Source organism: Aquarana catesbeiana, linkage group LG01 (assembly GCF_042186555.1).
Source record: "Aquarana catesbeiana isolate 2022-GZ linkage group LG01, ASM4218655v1, whole genome shotgun sequence".
Classification (NCBI taxonomy): domain Eukaryota; kingdom Metazoa; phylum Chordata; class Amphibia; order Anura; family Ranidae; genus Aquarana; species Aquarana catesbeiana.
Window position 1 is genome coordinate 752,280,942 of NC_133324.1, and position 15,427 is coordinate 752,296,368.

The 15,427-nt window shown below is 48.7% G+C and overlaps 1 protein-coding gene across 9 annotated transcripts in view; it reads left to right on the forward strand.

Moving 5' to 3' along the window:
* Nucleotides 1–997: 997 nt before the first annotated feature.
* Nucleotides 998–15,427, forward strand: part of RAPGEF2 (Rap guanine nucleotide exchange factor 2) — a 396,941-nt gene continuing 382,511 nt past the window's right edge. For 4 of the 9 annotated variants that reach the window (XM_073605906.1, XM_073605923.1, XM_073605941.1 and 1 more), the window contains exon 1: nucleotides 1,000–1,320. In XM_073605906.1, the coding sequence (XP_073462007.1) occupies nucleotides 1,252–1,320 (69 nt within the window). In that variant the 5' untranslated portion in view covers nucleotides 1,000–1,251. Of the gene's footprint in view, nucleotides 1,321–15,427 lie in introns of all 9 variants that reach the window. The other 5 variants (XM_073605900.1, XM_073605948.1, XM_073605915.1 and 2 more) reach the window with 2 other exon arrangements.

The window sequence follows — 15,427 nt, forward strand, 5'->3', positions numbered from 1 at the left end:
GACATCGCAGGATCCTGGGGACAAGGTAAGTGACATGTACCAGGATATTGCAATGCGATCCCGAGTCTGGCTCGGGGTTATCGCTTTTGGTACTGAAAATCCACCCCGAGCCACACTCGGGAAAACCGCCGGGGAAGTTAAAAACCAGCTATTCTTCACACAGAATTTGAATCGGGCAATCATTTATTGACCGATTCGAATTCGAATCTTTCTGAAAATGTGGAATTTGTTAGAAATTGAATAAACGAAGCGAAATTAAACGAATTTCACCAAAATGACTTACTATTTCATTCGGATACATCTGAATCTCTGAATAACCCAAAAATTGTCCGAATTTACATTCAAACCGAAACAAATTGCTCCTGTCTAGTAGAATTTCCTTCAAAATGTTCAAACATTGGAACATTCATTTGTAGTTCTTATCATTAGCGGGGTCAAAATCAGGTTGGTTATCGTGTAACGCGAGGATTCTAAGGCGTGGGACAGGGAATTTTTGTGGAATGTATGAATTTCTACCAGTGAATGTTGTTTTCCTCCATATATTCCAAAACCAAACGTTAAAAGTAAATATAATCATGAAGTGCTGAGAATTGTTGTTGGGAAGCCCCTCTCATAGAGGAATGTGGATTGTCTGTATGTCTGCCATTGAAAGGATCACATATGTCTATCAATGAAGGATTTCTTTCAGTGAATAAACCAGGTAACGTGGTGTGTGTGTACATTAGAGTGTGTGTACATTAGTGTGTGTGTACATTAGAGTGTGTGTACATTAGAGTGAGTGTACAGTTAGTCGGTATACACGAACCAGTACGGCTGTGTGCGGATCAGACAATGCGGCTCCCCTCAGCAGTCTACTACCTCAGCATCAGCCCTCCCCACCTGTGTGTACGGCGGATGCCTGCACTCCCTGTGTGCTCCGCCGGAGGGCAGCACAGAGCCGACAAGTGCGTTCCAAGGCTGAGACAGGAAGGGGAAGGAAGGGGCGGTGTGTCCGTCTTGCTCCTCCCCCCTCCCTCTTCCTGCCCTGTGTGATGCTCCTGTGTGCCCCTCTCACCATGTCTGCAGTGCTGAGAGCCCAGTGTGTGCCCGCGGGGGGGATGTGCCCGCCCGGGAGTCTATGAGTGCCAGGCCGGGCCTCTTTCCCGCACTTTCAGCGCCGCACAATAGAGCTGATAACTCCGGACTAGTTGGTGTCGGGGAGGGCGGTGTAGCGGACTCCGGGCTCTGCTCCCGGGACTTCCCTCCACCGACATGGCGTCCTATGTGGATAACAGTTTCCGACAGGCTGTCATGAAGCCCCCGGCTGACAGGAGCCCCCAGGTATGAACTCTGAACTGTCTGTGTGTCCTGTGAGGGGGGGACCGACTGACAGCTGGGGGGGGCATGGACCGCCCGGACCAGGGCAGGGCTGATTACCTTCTGGATGTCACACCAACACCTTAGATTGTGCTGTAGATCTGGGGCCCCTCGGGGGAGTGGCTGTGCTGTAGATCTGGGGCCCCTCGGGGGAGTGGCTGTGGTGTAGATCTGGGGCCCCTCGGGGGAGTGGCTGTGGTGTAGATCTGGGGCCCCTCGGGGGACGGGTTGTGGTGTAGATCTGGGGCCCCTCGGGGGAGTGGCTGTGGTGTAGATCTGGGGCCCCTCGGGGGAGTGGCTGTGGTGTAGATCTGGGGCCCCTCGGGGGACGGGTTGTGGTGTAGATCTGGGGCCCCTCGGGGGACGGGTTGTGGTGTAGATCTGGGGCCCCTCGGGGGACGGGTTGTGGTGTAGATCTGGGGCCCCTCGGGGGACTGGCTGTGGAGTAGATCTGGGGCCCCTCGGGGGACTGGCTGTGGAGTAGATCTGGGGCCCCTCGGGGGACTGGCTGTGGAGTAGATCTGGGGCCCCTCGGGGGAGTGTTGCCGTGCTGTAGGACTTGGTCACGCTCCAGCCCCTGGGGGGGGGGTATAGGTCGCAATCCAGCTGCGGGGGGATATCAGGGGATATACTGCGCTCCAGCTCTGGGTCCCCTCGGGGGGGGGGGATGATAGGTCACCCTCCAGGTTTGGGGCCCCTAGGGGGGGATAAGTTGTGCTCCAGTTCCCCCTGGGGGGGGGGTAGGTCATGCTCCAGGTTTGGGGCCCCTAGGGGGGATAGGTCGTGCTCCGGGGGAAAGGTCAAGTCCTAGCTCAGGGGCCCATAAGTGCAGCTTTCCCATTCCAGTGTGCTGCAAGTCCCGGTCATTGTGGGACACTGGTTGGGTGTCAGTCTTCATTGATCACCATAAAGAAGTAGTATTGTTTACCTCTGGTATCTGTATTATTGTAACGTTCTCCGCACACAGTACAATCTGATTGTACAATTGCCTTTAGATCTACTAGCACCGTTTGTAGTACAAGCGACTCCTGATTGGGTAGACTAAACAGCCTGTCAAGTTACAAAGATCTCATAAATTTGAAGTTGATTGTGTGGGCAGATTGTGATGTGTGTGTGTTGACCTCTGCGGACTTTATTTTGGGTTGACTTTGATTGTATTCAGCCAAACTTCTCATATAAAGTGTATCTGTGTTGGGCTGCATTTGTCAAATTGTCGGTAAGCCCCCCACCCCCCAAACCTCTGTTTCCTGTGTGATTCTCCTTCCATTGTGTGATGTGTACACTGTCAGATTCTGCTGTCATTGTGTAATGTTTACTGTCAGTGAGCTGCACTAGAGGAGCTGTCAGTGTCACCCATAGGAAGCCCTCCCCCCCCCCCCTCCTCCTCCTCCCCCCCAGGACTGGACTCTTCTGGAAGGTGCATTGATATTCCAGTCCAGGTCCAGAGACTGGGATAAAGTGCAGCTCCTCACAGATCCTGACATGTGGCCCATAGTGCACTCATTGGTTTAGGTGAACTTTCCATAAAGTTCTGTAATAGCCCGGCCCGAGGATTCTTACCATCACATAGAAACTTTGACCACCACAGGTCTTTTTAACCCACGCTGCAACAAAGCCTAATCAATGAAAGGGATTACTTCACTGCTATGTTGAAGAATTCTTTCTGGTCCTTTGTTAGGTAAAGCTGACAAGTCTTCACTTAGAACTGATGTTTCTGAAGTTTGACTTATTGGTGTGACCGGTCTCCTTATTGTCCCATGACTTTGTGTTGATGGGCTGTTGCAGTTTTGTTTGTTGCTTGGGACATTTTGCAGGGAATTGCCTTCACATCGGATCTGCAAGTCACATGTAGTTATTTTATTTGTAACAAAATCACACAGCAGATGTACAGGGCTGTCATCCCGCAGTAGTCAGGATAGTAGTGTGCTGTGACCCTTTCCCTGGCTTGTCATTGTTACAGTTATTGTATTTCTTCTACCTGTGCATTGTTGGCCAGTCCCTCATTTCAGGGAGATGACAGAGGAATATGTTGGCCATCCTACTTATCTAGAGCGGCGGTCGGCTTGAAAATCATAGAGGGCTGCGCAAACAGCAGCTCATTTTCATGCATTTTTAGTGCATTGTGTTAGACAGCTTGTTCACAGGTTGTAGTGCACCTCAACATCTGAACATTTCAATCTTGCTATATTTTTTGTTAAGGGGGAATAAAATAAGCCCCATTGTTGGTGTCGGTGGTAGTAATAGCTACTTCCAGCAGTGTTGTCGCTGGCCACAATAGTATCCCCCAGCATTTTTTCTGTGGACACAAGAATAACCCCCAGTATTGGTATTAGTGACCACAATAGAAACACATGCATTTGTGTCAGTGGATGCAATAGTAACCCCCAACGTTTTTTGTCAGTAAAAGCAATAACCCCCCCAGCATTGGTGCCAACCCCCCCCAGCATTGGTGCCAACGGATGCAATAATAATTCACAACATTGGTCCTGGCGGACGCAATAATAACCCCTCAGCATTGGTACGGTGGATGCAATAAAGATAATAACCCCCCCAGCATTGGTGCGGTGGATGCAATAATGATGATAACCCCCCCAGCATTGGTGCGGTGGATGCAATAATGATGATAACCCCCCCCAGCATTGGTGCGGTGGATGCAATAATGATGATAACCCCCCCAGCATTGGTGCGGTGAATGCAATAATGATAACACCCCCCCCCCCCCCGGCATTGGTGCAGTGGATGCAATAATAACCCTCCTCAGCATTGGTGTCGGCAGATGCAATAATACCCCCCCCCAGCCTTGGTGCCGGCAGATGCAATAAATAACCCCCTAACCATAGTTGCCAGCGGATGCAAAATTAATCCCCAGGATTGGTGCCGGTGTCTTGTTCCCTCGGCGGATAAGTTCCCCCCCCTGTACTGTGCAGGCGCAGCGCCTGCGCAGTACATACTACTCTCAGCCGCCGGAGATAGCCGAAGCTCAAATGCTTCAATCAGCTGTACACGGCGCCTGCGCTCTGGGTCCCGGTTCCTTCCCCACCATCCAAGTGGACCTAGAGGGGGAATCTAAAAGTGCCGAGCACAGCGAGGCCGTGCCCGAAGCGTGGCGAGCGAAGCGAGCCCGCGAGGGGCCCTCTTCCAGGCACCGTGTACAGCTGATTTTCAGCTGTTGTGCTTCGGCTATTTCCGCCGATACCTACTGCGCAGGCGCAGTAGAGGGGGGAACTTATACGCCGAGCGGAACTTTCTTGGCAGAACACCGGCAGACGCAAAAATAACCTGCAGCATTGGTGCTGGTGGACGCAATAATAACCCGCAGCATTGGAGCTGGCGGATACAATAATAACCCACCCAGCATCGGTGCCAGCGGATACCATAATAACCCCCCCCCCAGCATTGGTGCAGACGGATGCAATAATAACCCCCCCCCGCATCGGTGCCAGTGGATACCATAATAACCCCCCCCCCCCCAGCATCGGTGCCGGTGGATACCATAATAACCCCCCCAGCATCAGTGGCGGTGGATACCACAATAACCCTCCAGCATCGGTGGCGGTGGATACCATAATACACCCCCCCAGCATCGGTGCCGGCAGATTCCAAAATAACTCCCCCAGCATCGGTGCCGGCGGATTCCATAATAACTCCCCCAGCATCGGTGCCGGCGGATTCCATAATAACCCCCCCAGCATCGGTGCTGACGGACGCAATAATGACCACCCCCAGCATTGGTTGCCGGCGGATGCAATATTAACCCCCCCCCCAGCATTGGTGACGGCGGATGCAATAATACCCCCCCAGCATTGGTGCCAGCAGATGCAATAATAACTAGAGGTCGACCGATATGGGTTTTTATCAGGCCGATGCTGATATTTAGAAATCTCGGTGGCCAATGGCCGATATGTGATGCCGATTTTTTTGGGCCGATATATTAGGCCGATTTTTTTTTTTTTTTTTTTCCCCTTCATCTCATAAAATCTAACAGTTGGACCCCTTTCACACTGGGGCATTTTTCAGGCGGTTTTGGGCTAAAAATGCTCTCCTGCAGTCTCAGTGTGATATCACCAGTGCTTTCACACTGAGGCGATGCGCTGGCAGGATGTTAAAAAAAAGTCCTGCAAGCAACATCTTTGGAGCAGTGTATACCACCACTCCTGCCCATTGAAATGAATGTGCACCGCTGCCGAAGCGCCTGCAAAGCGTTTCGGCAGCGGCGCTTCAGGGGCGCATTTAACCCCTTCCTCGGCTGCTAGCTGGGTTATAAGCGCCCCGCTAGCAGCCGAATAGCGCCGCTAAAATGACGGTAAAGCGCCGCTAAAACTAGCAGCGTTTTACCGTCAACGCATGCCCGCTCCAGTGTGAAAGCAACCTAAAGTGATACAGAAATTTTTTTACATTTAAACATTTATTAAACAAAACAAACCTCCAATCAGTTCACTTGTATGTAGAATTTAGAAAAAAAAAATATATTAAATATACAAAAACAGTTTTTTTTTTTTATTTATTAAAGCGGGGGTCCACCCACACCGCCAAAAAAAAAAAATATTAAAAGCCAGCAGTTACAAATACTGCAGCTGCTGACTTTTAATACATGGCCACTTACCTGTCCCAGGGTACAGCGATGTCGGCAGGCGACGCCGAGAACCTGCTCGGTTCTCGGCAGCTGCCGCCGCCATCCTAGGTTAGGGGATCAGGAAGTGAAGCATTGCGGCTTCACTTCCCGGTTCCCTACTGCGCATGCGCGAGTGGTCCCCGCTCTCTCCTGGGAGCTGTGTGTTTCCAGGAGACAGCGCAGTGGGGACGGGAAGAGGCGTAGACTCCCATGGGAGTCTATTGCGGAAGTGGGTGCAAAAACCTGTCTTAGACAGGTATCTGCACCCCCCTCCCCCCTGAAAGGTGCCAAATGTGACACCGGAGGGGGGGGGGGGTTCCGAAAAGCGGAAGTTCCATTTTTTGTGTGGAACTCCGCTTTAATGTATTTTTTCAAAAAAAATTGCGTTTGAAAGACCGCTGCGCAAATACCGTGTGACATAAAATATTGCAACAACCGCTATTTTATTCCCTAGGTCTCTGCTAAAAAATATATATATAATGTTTGGGGGTTCTAAGTGATTTTCTAGCAGAAAATACAGGATTTTTATTTGTAAGCAACAAATGTCAGAAAAGATTAAGTCTTTAAATGGTTAAACTGAGAGCTTCTACACAGCTCAGTTCATTCATAAGTGTAAACCTTGTATCCTTCAGGTTCTTTTTATCAGATTTGGCAGGCTGCCTGGAGGAGGGAGAAGTCACTTCACAGAAGATTTTAGGCAACTTGCACTGACTTCTATTACAGAAGTCATTTGCAAGTCGCGCTGAAGTTATATCGGCCTTTTTTTATCAGCACAATCGGCCGATGCCGATTAAGTAAAAAACACCAAATATCGGCCGATATATTGGTGCCAGCAGATGCAATAATAACCCCCCCCAGCATTGGTGCCGGCAAATGCAATAATAACCCCCCAGCACTGGTGCCAGCAGATGCAGTAATAACCCCCCCCAGCATTGGTGCCAGCAGATGCAATAATACCCCCCCCCCCCAAGCATTGGTGCCAGCAGATGCAATAATAACCCCCCCCCCAGCATTGGTGCCAGCAGATGCAATAATAACCCCCCCCCCCCAGCATTGATGCCAGCAGATGCAGTAATACCCCCCCCCCCAGCATTGGTGCCAGCAGATGCAATAATAACCCCCCCCAGCATTGGTGCCAGCAGATGCAATAATAACCCCCCTGGTAATCTGGACATCGCATGTCTGTTGTTTTTGAAAAGAACAAGCTCTTCTGCAGATGTATCAGTTACAGGGATGAGACAAACCATTTAACAATGACAGGGATGCTTGGAGGGTTCAGCTTTTATTTATGTAAAGCCTTTCAAATGGAACAAAACTGTTTGCTGCAACTGATTGTAAATTATTAACTGGAGTTTGGCGTCGGTTTGGTAGTGTATCTAAATTGGCTAGTACATCTAACATCCCCTCCCCCAGATTAACAATGCTGCTGTCCAAAGATGGGCACCTTCATCCAGAGTGGGGGCACTCTATTACAGGAGGCATGTTACTGTCCAGATTACCAGGTGAAAAAAGAAAACTAATTCAACCACCACATCTAATGATTGGTAAGCTGCAATGTATTACGTTTTTGGCTTAATACCGCTTTAATGATTTCATCCAGGCCGTCTCAGGTAAGGCAGTTGCAGGCGTTGCTGTACAGCTGAGTCTCTAAGCTGCCCCAATCCAGCCATAGCATGCAAAACACTGAGATTGCAAGCTGGAAGTGGGAAGGTGGGTTACAAAGGGTGGGATTAGCGGGCACAGCTGTGACAGTCAATGTAGGCGGACAGGAGGCAGGGCTAGTGGGCAGCGCTATTACTGCAATCCTCGGCTCCCAAACGGGGTGGGGGGACCCAGCCCAACACATGGCGGGCATATAAGGCACATAGGGAGGCCATATGTTGGGCACCAGGGCTGTAGAATAATAAAGGTTGATGGCACTTCCACTTTAATGCAGTCTGCTCCTTTTTTTTTTTTAAACACTTAAAGTGGTTAAGGCACTATGCTATGTTTATACCATCCCCTCTGTTAGATAACGTGTCCTAGTATCTGTGCTTTATAAACAAAAATGCAGATTTCTACTTGATTTCACAGCGCCTCCCGGTGCTCACGTGACTCCTCAGCTCTCTCCTCTCCCCATCTGACAGCTCTAACAGGCGGGGCCAAGAACTCCCACTGACGTCAGCCGGGAGGAGAGGAGGAGAGAGCCGAGTGCTGGGAGGCGCTGTGAAATCAGGTAGAAATCTGCATTTTTTTGTAAAGCACAGACACTAGGACACATGTTATCTAACAAAGGGGATGGTATAAACATAGCATAGTTTTATAGCATTGGGGAGGAGAGCAGAGCGTGGCGCTGGAATGAGTTGACAGGCAGGGAGGGGAGGGGAAGAGGAGGACAGGAGAGCTGAGGATGACGGAGGCACGTAAACTGACCACGGTGTCAGGGCTCAGCAGCCTGATACCTGTGGTCAGTTTACAGGTTGGAGGAAAGGAACCAGGCAGGATTAGCCAGGTATTTCAGGTGATACAGCGGGCCCAAATTACACAACATAAGCACTGTACTGTACAGCTGAACTCGCACGGTTTTAAACCGACAATGCAGTCCAACTTTGGGGGCGATTTGACAGACATCTGTGCGGGTTCATGCACAGATGTCTGGTCAAATGGCCCCCCAAACTCGCCTAAAGTGGTACAGGAACTACGTTTGGAAATTGGTGTGCGTCGCACTGATTTGGAAGGTGCCATTGTCAGCAATAGCTGCCAATTTAGCATGCGATTTGACACGGCCCAATGTGAATGTGGGCTAAGGCTGGGTTCACACTGGTGCGACACGACAGCCGTCCTACTTTGGATCCGACTTTGCCCTGCGACATGAAGCCGGCATGTGTCCGACTTTCAATGAACGGGGATCCGACTTGGATCCCCGCCAATGCCGGCACTGTGTTTGGTATGAATCTTTAGGGGGGAACTCCGCGCCAAATTTTAAATGAAAAACCGGCATGGGTTCCCCCTCCAGAGGCATACCAGGCCCTTGGGTCTGGTATGGACCTTGAGGGGAACCCCCTACGCCGAAAAAACGGCGTGGGGGGTCGCCCCCAATCCATACCAGACCCTTATCCGAGCACGCAGCCCGGCCGGACAGGAATGGGGGTGGGGACGAGCGAGCGCCCCCCCCCCCTCCTGAACCGTACCAGGCCGCATGCCCTCAACATGGGGGGTGGTGCCTTGGGGGAGGGGGCGCGCTGCGGCCCCCCCACCCCAAAGCACCTTGTCCCCATGTTGATGAGGACAAGGGCCTCTTCCCGACAACCCTGGCCGTTGGTTGTCGGGGTCTGCGGGCGGGGGGCTTATCGGAATCCGGGAGCCCCCTTTAATAAGGGAGCCCCCAGATCCCGGCCCCCCACCCTATGTGAATGAGTATGGGGTACAGCGTACCCCTACCCATTCACCTAGGAAAAAAGTGTCAATTTAAAAAAAAACACTACACAGATTTTTAAAGCATTTTATTAGACAGCTCCGGGGGTCTTCTTCCGACTTCGGGGGTCTCTCCGGTTCTTCTCCACGCTCTCCGGATCTTCTGCCGGGCTCCTCCGCTCTCTTCTGCTCTTTTGCCGCTCTTTTGCTAAAGCGGAGGAGCCTGGTCTTCAATCTTCTGCCTTCTGCCTTCTGCCCTCTTCTCCTGATGTTGACACGACGCTCTCCCCGGCTGGAATGCTCTCTGTGCGCTCTGCTCTGACTTATATAGGCGGTGACCCCGCCCCCTTATGTCGTCACAGTCCCTGGGCATGCTGGGACTGTGACGTTTTAGGGGGCGTGGTCATCACCCGATGACCACGCCCCCTTATGCCGTCACAGTCCCAGCATGCCCAGGGACTGTGACGGCATAAGGGGGCGGGGTCACCGCCTATATAAGTCAGAGCAGAGCGCACAGAGAGCATTCCAGCCGGGGAGAGCGTCGTGTCAACATCAGGAGAAGAGGGCAGAAGGCAGAAGACAGAAGATTGAAGACCGGGCTCCTCCGCTTTAGCAAAAGAGCGGCAAAAGAGCAGAAGAGAGCGGAGGAGCCCGGCAGAAGATCCGGAGAGCGTGGAGAAGAACCGGAGAGACCCCCGAAGTCGGAAGAAGACCCCCGGAGCTGTCTAATAAAATGCTTTAAAAATCTGTGTAGTGTTTTTTTTTAAATTGACACTTTTCCTAGGTGAATGGGTAGGGGTACGCTGTACCCCATACTCATTCACATAGGGTGGGGGGCCGGGATCTGGGGGCTCCCTTATTAAAGGGGGCTCCCGGATTCCGATAAGCCCCCGCCCGCAGACCCCGACAACCAACGGCCAGGGTTGTCGGGAAGAGGCCCTTGTCCTCATCAACATGGGGACAAGGTGCTTTGGGGTGGGGGGCCGCAGCGCGCCCCCTCCCCCAAAGCACCAACCCCCCATGTTGAGGGCATGCGGCCTGGTACGGTTCAGGAGGGGGGGGGGGGCGCTCGCTCGTCCCCACCCCCATTCCTGTCCGGCCGGGCTGCTTGCTCGGATAAGGGTCTGGTATGGATTGGGGGGGACCCCCACGCCGCCTTTATCGGCGTAGGGGGTTCCCCTCAAGATCCATACCAGACCCAAGGGCCTGGTATGCTCTTGGAGGGGGAACCCATGCCGGTTTTTTATTTAAAGTTTGGCGCGGAGTTCCCCCTCAAGAACATCTGAGCACAAGTCGCGTGCCAAAGTCGGATCATGCAAGACGGCAATCCGACTTTGATCCGACTTCAATGATAGTCAATAGGCTGAAGTAGGATCAAAGTCGGACCAAAGTAGTACAGGGAGCATTTCTAAAGTCGGAACGACTTGTGTCGGACCAGTTAGGACGGCTCCCATAGGGAAACATTAAATTTCACACGTCATGCGACATGAGCTCCCAATGTCGGAGCGTTTGTCGGACCAGTGTGAACCCAGCCTAAGGCCCCTTTCACACGGGCTTTCCGATCAGGTCCACCTGTCAGTTTTTAAGGTGGACCTGATCGGACCCTCAATTCAACCCTATGGAGCGGCGGATGTCAGCGGTGACATGTCTGCTACTATCTGATCCGATCCTCTCCGCCAAAACAAGACGGATGGTGACCCTATTTTCCATCTATCGGATCAGATGAAAATGGACAGGCGGACCATTCCTTTACAATCACTTTAAGGATATCACAGAAATGCTGAAAATGTTTTGAGCTGCCATAGGTGTATACTTATTCACAATTTTTTCACACCCGATTCCTAGACACAATGTTATAAGATCATATTTATGAAGCAGTTAGTGTGACATTCACCATACATTTCCTGGTGGGTAATCATTCACTGGATATGGAAACGCATTTGTCTGCAAAATTGTAGTGAATGTTTGGTGAATGTCATATTCCCAGCTTTCCACATACATCCATAAGTATTTATAACCTGATATGTACATTTAGCACTGCTGTGGATGGCAAGTAAACCTAATTTTAGACTGAAGCGCACAGCCAATCGGCTGATACTTTATTTTCTATGCTGTGGGGGATGGGGGAGGAATGAAAGGAAGCCAAATGGTTGCTATGGGCAATGGTAGAAGTTGCCTTGGACAGTTTTTGTTATGTCCTCCTAGGGAGCCAGCCATTGCTGATCTCTCCTATGAGAACATCACTCCCTGGGTGTCATGCTGATCCAGTGGCTGTAGTACTTTTGCAGATTCTGATTGCTCTGACCCACATGCTTGTCTCAGGTCAGTGGCCTAGAAAGTATTGAAGACAAAGGCAGTTGGACAACAAGCATTATCAGAAGGAGGTTGTCAGTACAGGTTCCCTTTACATCTGGCAAATAAGGGCTGCCTATGCTCCATGTCCTGCTGTGGAAGCTATATGGACATACACCTGTGTATGATATGGTGTATTTGTGTATATGTGTTGTGTATCTTACATGTAGTCTTGCATTGTCTGGCATTTTAAAACTCTGCAAGGAAGGCATTGGTTATTTATAGATATTCCTGCAAGACTGCACTGACACAAATTCTACAGAGCGGCCTGGAGTGTTAGCACACAGATAAGTTGGTTGTGGTTTAGGAGCACTTCTTTACACTCATCTTATCTCTATCACTTCCTCCCAAGATTTCTTGTATGTTTCATGTTACTTATCACAGGGACAGTCTGCTTTAAATGCAGCTGAAGACAAGTTAGTATGATGCCTGGTCCTGTGGACAGCAGGCCAATTAACACATCAATACTGAGTGAAACTACTCGCAACACAAGAAGTGCTGCATTGAATTGCTCATTGTTGTGAGGGAGTCACAACATGTATAGCTGGGTACACACTCTGAGTTTTGATTCCTACATCCACCTAAGCGATGTGGATACAGGGATCACCCCTACTGTGCTGTAATATTATGACAGCGAATACTGTTCTAACGATTGGCTTGTGTTGAACAGATGACCTCAGGCATGTTCATAAGTCCACGCGCCCGCCAGGAAAATGAGTCTCTGCAGCACTAATCACAGGCAGTGCGTCATTTCCTGATCTCTGCAGCCACGGATTGGGAAATGTCTCACTGCCTGGAGTGTCGGCTTCCTGGCGGGCACGTGGACTTGTGAACACGCCTGAGCTCATCCTTCTTGAACAGAAAGGGCTACACACAGATCAAAATGTATCTGACTCCTGCTGAACAAGCCAAATTTCAATCCATGTGTACCTATGTTAAAGCCCTGTATACACGGGCCGAATTTTTAGGAGACATCGGTTGGTTAAAAAAAAAAAAAAAGTCTGACATTTGGCACGAAAACCAGCAGCCGACCGACTCCCAATTAGCGCTCTCAGCCAATGGCAGAGATCGCTGATAGGAGTGTTCTGGTGGGGGGGTTGGCGTCGTCCCCCTGTCAGAACACCACAGCTTAGTGGGGAAGATAGCTATACTAACTTTGCATAGTTAGTACAGCAGCTCCGACTGGAGCTGACCATTTTTTATTTGTTTTGTTCAGTGTGTACCAGGCTTAAGTATGTTTGTTGTTCTTCACTGAGATATCTATGAAAACACTAGTACTAAATAGGTAACTTAACCTGCATTAAAGGGGAAGTAAACTCTCCCACTCTGATGCTGCTTTTCATTTAGTCCATTATAATAAGTAATTATCAAACTATAACCACTGTAATCCAGCCCAAATCGCATATTACTTACTGTTTAAAAGCTTTAAAAAATTTGTTTTCAGGGGTAAGGCAGCGCCATCTTAAGTATTGTTTTCTGAGTCCACAGTAGAGTGTATTTCCACCCTTACATTGAGCACTTCCTGTACTGTTAACCAAGCCTCCTTCTCAATCCAACGTTTCTATGGCGATCCTGCTTTACTGCTCATAGCTGACTTGTTTGATTTCATAGTATTTACTTGTGCCTATTATCTAGTGTTTGCCTTTGTCAGTCTTATCAGATTCAGCTGATAAGGCTGCAGTAATCCTGTTCAATGCCCAAGTTTACACTGCATGTGATGTCATATGGTCACATGGGGTGTAGTAGGAACCTCTGAGTGATTATGCAGTCTCCTGGGATTTCAGAGTTGTGCTGTAGGAAGATCTGGTAATAGACAGACAAGTATACAGTGTGTGCCATAAATCAGGGGAGATCTGGGCATGCTCAGTGAAGTCATTCTATACAACAATACTAAGCAAGTAAGGCGATATCTACAAGCAGTGTTCATTCGGGTTTTTTTATGCTGATTTACATGGGACAAAGTTATCGGGGAGAGTTTACAACCACTTTAAGCTACTTCTAACACCTTGAACAGTCATGGAGCTTACAAACACACACGTCAATGCACATTTGTTCGTGCTTTGAGGCGCAACTCTAGGAATTGCACAAAAACGATCCGTACAGTGCCCCCTCACACTGCAAGGGTTAAATGCTTAACTCTAGGGAGTAGAGAAATAAGGTACAATACTTGCCTTTTTTTTTTTTTTTGGCTCTGGCATTCTTCCCTCCTCCCTGACACTGGGCATTTCCCTGTCATCCTTTCATACAATGCAGGACTGTTGGCCCTGTGTTGTACTTGATAATGTCATTGTGCAACTGTCGACTGCTATTGTGCAATATAGCAGCCTCTATATCGGCAGATGTATTTTAATGCACCTAACCCTAGTGAGGCTGATCTAATAAAGGATTTGAGCCAGGTGTTCACAATACATTGTGTGAAGATTCACTTCTGTTATCCAATCATGTGCATATGAAATAAGTAAACAGAGGTTTTCTTTTCACATGATTGGGTAATTGCAGTAAATCTTCACACATTTTATTGTGTGAATATTCTCATATCTTCTAGGCCAGATTCACATTTCTTTTTTTCTGTGTGTTGTGCTGTTTTGCATTATGTCACGTTTTTGTTAATTTTAAATGGGCTGCCAAAACACAGGAGCTTTTGTTTCTCCTGACATAGCAAACCGTAGTGTATTACATGTATGCATTGTGGTACACTGAAATGCATGTATGTAGGAGCTGCATTGAATTAGCGCATTGGGATGCCATTAATGGAACTACCATACGCTAATGCATGGTACACAAAATGACAATGGCCGAATGAGTGTACTTTTTTTTTTTTTTTTGCATGCTAGTTCTCATATTGAAAATTAAGAGTTTACTAAACTTAAAAAAATCTCGTACGACAGATAAAAATTTGGAAGTGATGTAATGTGTTGTAGTGTATTTGTATTGTATTTTCAAATACCACTGTACTGATTAAATGAATATCATATGATCTGTTATCGTACGAGAAAAATATTTGTGCTTGTCCCATTGGATAATTTCGCATGAATTGTCATGATTGGCTCTCGAAAGCTGTGTACTAACAATAAGATTATTATACAATCGCTTCGAAAGCGGTATTTTGTGTACGATTTTCTGATCGTGTGTATGGGCCATAAGGCTGCCCCTTGGCCCTTAGCAAATTAACCTCTTTATCTCAACCGAGACAACAGGTCCTAAAGGAGGAGGGAATCTTTACTGAAGAAATAGTGTGGACATTCACTTTAAATATCCAAACATGTAAAATGCATTTGGAAGTTGCTTTTCAAATGATTACATACATTTTTTTTGTAGTGAGAATTCTTAACTTCTTTAGTAAATCAGTCCTAAAGCACAGTATTGCTTAATGCAAGCATCATCAGTAGTGATGTTCTAGTCCTTTGTGCATAGCTAAACATGGACTGGCTTTCATTGGTCCTATGAAAGGCATTTCCTTTGATAAATAGGTCCCGTTATTTTCCCTGTGGAGTAAATGAAATAAATTTTTAAGCAAATTGTAGTAATTGCCTACAAGACCTGAAGCCTCTGTCTGGGCTTAGTACCTGTCCTCATTAATCATCTGGTAGTTGTGTAGCCTGTATGTAGATGTATATTGCATAAGAGTGACGACTTGATGTGTTTTATGAATTCATGGAAAGATTGTGTTTCTAAATGTTGGCAAGGAGGTAAGTGACAGATTGTGCCTATTTC